The following is an 8,287-nucleotide window of genomic DNA, read 5'->3' on the forward strand; positions in this document are numbered from 1 at the left end:
ATGAGCAGCACACGTTTTGCATTATTTGCGTACAAAACTTGTGGTGCTTATTCCAAAATGCATCATTTTCTGAACAAACCCCTCCAGGTTGTGTTTGAGGAGTGTTTAAACGCTACCTAGGACAACACCTTACAGTTAATCAACAGTTCTGCATCACTGTAAGGTGTTCTAAATGGAAGTGGCCAAAGAGATAAGAGTGCCAGATCATCAGATTATGACAGACACTGAAAGGCACTTTGGATATCCTTTGGCCACATCTAACTTTGACAACCAAAGTGTCACAAGTGAAACCACGTAAATTAGTGTGGCCTGCATGCTAGACAATGTACAAGGGTGGTACACCACCATCATCTTGCATGGGGCATGGAGAATCTATGTGAAAAACAGCTAGAAGATTCCGATGACAAAGATTGGACCTTTAGCAATAATTGATGTTAAAGTAACTTGTTGGCTACATCTATGAACGTCACAATACACTTCGGGAAAGAAAAAGGTTCCCGAGGACGGGTTTCCCTGAGGTCCCCAGAGACTAGTGTGCACATCGCCAGTGTTCTTATAATAAAGCTTGCTTTTTTTCAAGAAGAAAAAAGTTAGAAGTAAGTTCCTCGCTGCAGAGAAGTCCTGTGTCCCATGTTGTTTCCCCCACCCACAGGAAAGCATTTAGTGATGCATCCATTTCAAATAAATGAAACTAAACACATGCCTCCTATGTGAAATAGATGCATGATGGAGCGGTTTCCCAAGGGGGAAGGGGGGGGGAATGCTTCGCAATGGCCATTCCCATGGGACACAGAGAAAAGTTAAACTTCCACCTAACTTAAAATCGGAAAAAGACAGTTTTTTAAATTTTTATAAAGACAGATTGCCAACATGCACACTATTCTCCATTGGAAAGCCAGAAAAAGGGCTCCAGATGACAGGTTCCCTTTAGTAAAGCTACAAAAAGGACGCACTATAACCCTGACCTTAGGGAGGTAATTCTATAGGTTGTACTAATCAATAATTGGCACTACTGACAAATAGCGCAAGGTCATGGCAGGCCTAATTTCCAACAATAAGTAAACACAAAAGGATCCTTGTTTTTATTTGGCTTTATTAATTTTCAGTTGCAATACAGGACAGCCATTTACTCTATCCAGGTCTTTTGTTTCAAGGCTTAGCGTGTTTGTTTTTTTTTTCCCTAAAGTGCAAGCACAGATTCAGAATTAGCACAAGCTTCCAGTCAAGCCATAGTGGAATGAGCGCAGGAGGAGTGCCGCATCCACAGTTTCTCCACACGTGATCACCAAATATGACAATGATGGAAAACGAGGACTTGTTTAGAGTCTCACCAAGGCCTACCCTATGTGCGCCAAGTGTCTTCCATCACCATGCCTGGCATATGTTCTAACCTGGGCATTCTGCTTTCAAACACATTAATGGTGCCAAGGGGGAGAGGTTAAAACACATGAAATGAAGACTGCTGGGAAACCCAAATAAGCAAAGCTACAGATCCTCACAATCATACCCCTCCTACAGGCACTCAGGACGATATTCAGCAAGTAATTCCCATCAGAATCTAAATTGCATGACATTGATGGAAAGGAAAGGGAAATTATAGCTTGTGTCTGGATGCAGCCTCGGCCTGTAAAGTTCCATATACAAACTTTGCAGAACCTGTTAAAATCATTTTATAAATGACCATCAACAAGCATGAAAATATTTTACAAGTGATCCATTGCAAACACTTTTAGGTCCAGAGGAATCAGTGCAATGCATTTAAAAGCTACACTGCCAGCACATATTTATACAGATGAGGAAGCCTTTGCATTGGCTGGAGGGATGGGGGTGGGGGGAGAAGAAGAAAAAAAAAACAAAACCCCATTCAGCAAACAGCATAACGGAAACCAAAGCAGAATGGTCACAAGGTTTACAGTCCGCTATTAAAAGTAAAAGGTGCATTTCAGCCTTTAAAATGGCCACTTCCTTCGCAACCACTTAGAGCCCACCTGTGAACATAGTCAATGAATCAAAAGTGCCGTGCTGGCACCTTCACACACATTTACCCCTTCTGTACGTAGAGTTTCCAATCTAAACTTGACTAGGAACCAGCTGTTGCATACCTAGGATTCAGAACTTTATTCCTCACAATATAAAATAAAAAAAATCCAACTTAGCCAAAATGTCTTTATTTCACTTCAGTTTTCTGCATGCAAATAAATGGCTTTGCCATGTGCCACGATTTAAGACTAGGGGTCAATGCAAACAAAGTAGTGATTTTTAGCAGCCGCAACAGGCAATTATAAAACATATACCGACTGCTGGAAGATTAGACCAGTCACCCATCAGAAAAGCCTATACAAAGCTTCACAGACCAGACCTACACAAGGAGACATTAAGGATGCAACTAGGAGGATCACTAAGCAATGAAGCACTCTGTACATGGATGGATGGATGGATGAATAAATTAAAGTGGCAACAGAAAAAAAAAAAAAAAAAAGTATATATATATATTAAGCTAATGGTCTTTTATTGGAAAAAAAAATAGCATTTACAACTTGGAATGGACATTTTTTAAGTTTTTGTTTTCCTTGAACAGCCTCGTTGATCTTTGTGCTGAAGTCCTATAGAGATTATAGGAAACCATCGTCTCCAAGTCTGGCACAGACTCCTCTTTAAAAATGACGAGAGTCCATAGATGCTCCGCCAACGGTGAACAAGATTGTTTTTAAAAACAGTAACGGCCCAACACCCGTTTCACTCAAGAGCAGCACAAAGAAATGATAAACTGAAAATAGACATGCCATCCTCGGGTAGTGTCGTCATCTTGTACAAAAGAACCATTCAAATATTGGGGGCTTCCAACATCTGTATCCTTCACCCATACTGCTGCATACCATCCTGAGGTATAAACCAATTTTGGAGTAAACCAGCTATGACAATTTATACTAGAAATTGAAACAATCTCCACCAGTGATGGTAGAATCGCTTTTACAATTTTTTTTTTTGTTTTTTTTTCTTGGTTTTAAATACAAAGGTCTGACTGTGCTCAATTGTCAAGCTGCATGCATGTAAAACTGGCCAGCCCAAACAGTGGAGTAATCATTAGCAAATGGAGCTTAAGGAGTCCTCTAAGTGTTTCCTTGTTGTTAACAGGTAGTACAAGTATTTAGATACTGTAAAACTGAAGTTTAAACTCATTGTTTTTGGGGACAGGACCACCAACCATTACATGCAGATTGTTTTGTGGACAGAAGGTATTTCTTGACATTCAGTTTTGCAATACAGAAACAGAATGAGTAAAATGAACATTTTTGCAAGAGGTAAGTAAAAGATTCAGTTTGATTCTTCTAGAGGGGGAAGTGGGGAGAATTCTTCACTTTGCAGTCATCATTTGTACGAATTCTAGAGAAAAAAAACAAAAACAAAAAAAACACACCACATTAGTTGGGCTGAGAATTAGAGAAGCCCTGATCCACCCTCACATTCCCATCCTAATGTACTGTCCTGGTGGCAATGACCTATGATAGGCATTTGCCTCTACAAGGTTGCTGAGCAGCATGACAATCCACTGCTGTTTGCTCAGTGTTTATCCCTGGCAGGACAATGCATTGTCACCTGGCAACAGTCTGCCCAAGATATCAAAAATCAGCTAGTTGCAGAAGCATTCATTAGGAAATGATCGATTAAGTATTGCTTAATCAAGTTAAAGGAGCATGCTTTTGTCTAGAACCTGCTAAGTACAATACATAGTTTGAGAAAGGCTTCTGTGACACTATTTACTTAAAAAAAAAAAAACCTGACTAGACTATGCTGTGCAACAACATGTGAAGTTCCCCCAACCCTCCCAAGCTGAACCCATTTATGGCATCGAGCCACTAATGCATGTTTCTTACCTTCGTAGTTGACCTGCCCATCTCCATCTATATCAGCTTCTCTGATCATTTCGTCTACCTCTTCATCTGTTAGTTTTTCACCTAGGTTAGTCATTACATGACGGAGCTCTGCTGCACTGATGTAACCATTCCCATCCTGTATGAAAAAATAAGCCTCCATCAGACCAGGACCATTCACCTTTGGCATTAGCTGCAGTCTGAGCAATCTCTTACCTTGTCAAAAACTCTGAATGCTTCACGGATCTCTTCTTCACTGTCTGTGTCCTTCATTTTTCTTGCCATCATGGTTAAAAATTCCGGGAAGTCAATTGTTCCATTGCCTAAATTACAGATAGGAAAATAAAAAAATTGCTTTGACACGTGCATAAAACAGAACAGCATTGCAAAACAAGGAGCATTAGTTGAGGTACATTAGAGATAAATTCGTAAAGAATTCTGCATGAAGGCAACAACCTTAAAAAACCCCATCCCAACTTTTACATATTAAATTAAAGATTATTAATAAAGAGCTGTAAAGACAGTTAAGTGGTCAGTTTCCCAACTGTACTAATTTTTTTGTAGATGCACAAGTTACATAGCAATAAGTATAACAACTGGACATACAAATCCACCTACTGCCAATGTCTACAGATCACTTTAGAACCAATTGCTTTTGGCACACCACCATATGAAGTGACCTTGTACTGGCAATTCAGTGTATTCATCAATACACCCTACTTGTAGCTATCAACAGTGCAGAAGCCTGGCTGAAGGCCAGCACTTGAGAACAGATATTGCAAAATTAAAAAAAGAATAGAGCTGTCCTGAAATGTGTACCTCTCCAGCTATCAGGGCATCATATGGAGCACATAACATCCCAACTCTCAGGAACAACCCATACTTATCAGAATGGCCATTTTTAGTGCATTGGAAGTCAGACATGTTCAGAGCAGAAATACAAATGTAAAACCCTCTGACATCCAGCTTTGAATGAAAACTAGATGCATCCTTTAAACTGTTACACAAAAAAAGCATCTTCCTTCCACCACCTCATACTAAGGGATCCCAGCATGCAAAGCATGTTCTTTAATAGAGTTACAAGACAAACCCAGCATTATTGGGGGCAAAGATGAGAGCCAAATTTTATTCCGCTGAAAACTTACCATCAGCATCTACTTCATTGATCATATCCTGCAGCTCTGCTTCTGTGGGGTTCTGGCCAAGAGAGCGCATAACTGTGCCCAATTCCTTGGTGGTAATTGTGCCATCCCCATCCTTATCAAACAAGGAGAACGCCTCCTTGAATTCTAAAGAGGGAGAAAAGAAAAAACAAACAGTTATCACCTATACAATTCACTCAACACTAGCAATATACACCTCCCTAAAAACTCCCACAAGGTTCCTCCAGACAACACAAGCCCTTGCATGTAAGCAAGATAGTACAATAAAGGCAGTCCCGGGTTACATACAAGACAGGTTCTGTAGGAGTGTTCTTAAGTTTAATTAGTATGCAAGCCGGAACTGTATATTTTATTATTGTAACCCCAGACAAATTTTTTTGGGCCTCGGTGACAAATGGATTTTAAAAATGTTGGGTTCTCATAAGAACCAGGATTAACAATAAAGCTTAATTACAGAAACCTTAAGTAACTGTTATAGATGTTTATTGTAGCCTAGGGCTAAAGTACAGCAAATTACCAACTACAAGAGGTCTGTTTGTAACTAGGGGTCGTCTGTAAGTCGGGTGTTCTTAAGTAGGGAACTGCCTGTACCTGAAATTTATTATGGGCTATGACACTGCAAGATGCCAGAGAACATGTGGGATCTGCAGTCCCTACAAGTCATCACAGGACAAGATACAGAATGCAATTAGGAAGCTTCCTGCATTCCAAGCACTTGTTCTTTACATTGTGTGGTGATACAACTGGATCCTATAGCGAAAATCCAAGGAATCCAGAGAACATAACTGTGGGGGCTTTAGGCAAATCAGACTATATATTCTGCAAGACATACAAATGCAGAGTGATTCTGGACCATCAACTTACTGCACTGCTGGCCCAGGCAGGGCCAAGATCAGGAATAGCATGGGTCGATATTAATACATTTTTCTTCTACAAAATTGGTCCCATCTTAAGACACAACCAAGCTAGATTAAAATTCTACTAGATTCCAACGCAACAAAATTCTGCTGCAAGTCTGGATGGAAAGCCCTGACCATGTCACCAATATCTTCTATCATGCAGTAGCACACACCGATTTATGTGCCTATAGTAGCCAGCAGAACAAGGGCTACAAGCCGTGATTGATGACAGACAGGCTCCGCTCTTTAAACAAGCTTAGTCATAGCCGGATAACAAGCAACTGAACAGCCTGCAAACCAAATTACCCCGCTCGCTGGAAAAAGCAATTACTCACCAGCAATCTGCTCTTCAGTCAGCTGATCGGCCTAAGGAGGGAGAAAAATACATTAGAGACAGAAGCATTGCATTGTGAGGATATAGTGTTACTGATACAGGATGATCAGCATGAAAAAGACATGTTACATAAGGAGGGTGCAGACATCTCCCTTCATACAACTGCACCAAAGACCTGCCTACAATACAGTAAAACAAAGATGAACGTTATTAATCTCCTCCCCCCTCTGTGGTGCAGATATAACTGAACCATAATGGAGAAAGACCCCCACATTTTAAAAGTGTCATAGAAACAACTGCGTCTACCAGGGAGTAGTTGTACCCCCCCCCCCCTTCTGCAGAGAAACACATGCAACAAGAGGGTATGGGGGTGAGGTGCACCAATTCACCTGAACATTACCAATAATGAACAGCCAAGTAGTGGTTACAGGATACAGTAAGGGTTATAAATGGCTCGCTGTAACAGCTCAGCTGCCCTGCCCCCACATCCCTATGATGTGATTTCTGGGCACAAGTAATGTTTAATTAGGTAATGCCAAGTATCCCTGGTCATTTCCATATCTAGACTGTGCAAGGCTGGCAGATGCATTCTGCAAAACAGAACCCAAGAGCCAGCGATATCAATACACACTGCCTGGAAACCCTGCACCAAGAAGAAATGTGGTTGGGGGGGGGGGGGGGGGGGGGAGGCAATAAGCCCAGGTGTCATTCCATCCTCTACAGAATCTCCAGCCCCAGGTAAAAATGAATAGCCATAATGTATAATTACATAAATCACTGTGGGCCTCTATAGGACAACATGCACAATGCTAAAATCTCGTTAATTCCCACTTGGAATAAATCAAAAAAGATCAAAGAGCAAACAAAATAAAAAAAACAAACACCGAGAAACCCCCAAGCCCCACCACCCACCTGTAAGGCAGAACCAGGCTTAAACAGAAGAGCCGGAGCCCAAGGCAATCCAGCAAAAGAAGATTAACATCTGATTCCTGCCTTGCTGGAGGTGATGTAAGACCTCTGTACAAAGCAATGAATGACCCCAGCGGCTGCATCCTCCATGACACCACAGAGGAATACAGACTTCACCCATAGAGTAAGACATACCATAGCCGGCAATGCCCAGCAGCAGGTAAGGGGTTAGGCAGAGCACATGCACAATACAGGGAGGACTGCTACAGGAGAATGTACAGAATGAATAACTGCACCAGTAACCCCAATACCTATGAGCTTAGAAGGGGGACTATATCCATTAAACTCTGTAACAAGATAACCCAATAAGTTATTATTATAATTATATAAAAAAAGAGGTTCTGCAGAAGCTGCGCGTACACGACGGCTCCCCCCGAGGCGCGCAGCAGCAGCCACAACGCCCGCAACCGAGAGCCCCGCCCCCAGAATAAGCGCCTCACAGCCGGCCCGCCGCTATCAGGACGGAATATGCCGGGAGAAGGCAGCACAATGCGCAAGAGCCAGCTACCGTACAGCAAGAATACAGCACCGGCGGCGGTAGAAGGGCGGCAGCTACATACCATTGCGGTGAAATAGGAGGATTAAGAATCCGTGCGACAGGAGAGGATGAATTGGGTCCGCACAGCGCACTGAGCTCCACAGAGTGCTGGGGGTGTGTGGCTTAGCCGCAGCGCTTTATAAGAGTGTATCCCTCCGCCAACGGCCACACACCGCCCGGGAGCCGGGACTGCGGCACGCAACACGCCCTAAACCACGCCCCCTCAGCGCTCACTGCCGAAGAATGACAGGGTGGACCCAGAGGGGACCTCTAGACTACAACACTCTGCACTTACCGAGACAACCCAGGACCCATGACTAAACCAAACTATATACTCCAAGACCCCCAGACCAAGACTATACTACCACTGTATCCACTGAGACCCCCACACTTCAGCACACTGCACCCACTAAAACCCCAAGACCCAATTCTATACCTCACTGCATCCTCTGAGACCCCACCACACCCATGAATATACAACACTATGAAGGCCCCTTCCACACTTGCGTTGC

General features: G+C 42.6%; 1 protein-coding gene across 1 annotated transcript; it reads right to left on the reverse strand.

The window, feature by feature from the left end:
* Positions 1-1,076: 1,076 nt before the first annotated feature.
* On the reverse strand, positions 1,077-7,949 carry CALM1 (calmodulin 1). Its single transcript, XM_072116678.1, has 6 exons — positions 7,798-7,949; positions 6,270-6,300; positions 5,018-5,161; positions 4,089-4,195; positions 3,876-4,011; positions 1,077-3,384 (listed from the first exon to the last, which is right to left on the reverse strand). The coding sequence occupies exons 1-6, from the start codon at positions 7,798-7,800 to the stop codon at positions 3,356-3,358; spliced, it is 450 nt and encodes a 149-aa protein (XP_071972779.1). The 5' UTR covers positions 7,801-7,949; the 3' UTR covers positions 1,077-3,355.
* Between the last annotated feature and the right edge of the window lie 338 nt (positions 7,950-8,287).

The sequence above is a fragment of the Engystomops pustulosus genome, chromosome 7 (assembly GCF_040894005.1).
Source record: "Engystomops pustulosus chromosome 7, aEngPut4.maternal, whole genome shotgun sequence".
NCBI classification, from domain to species: domain Eukaryota; kingdom Metazoa; phylum Chordata; class Amphibia; order Anura; family Leptodactylidae; genus Engystomops; species Engystomops pustulosus.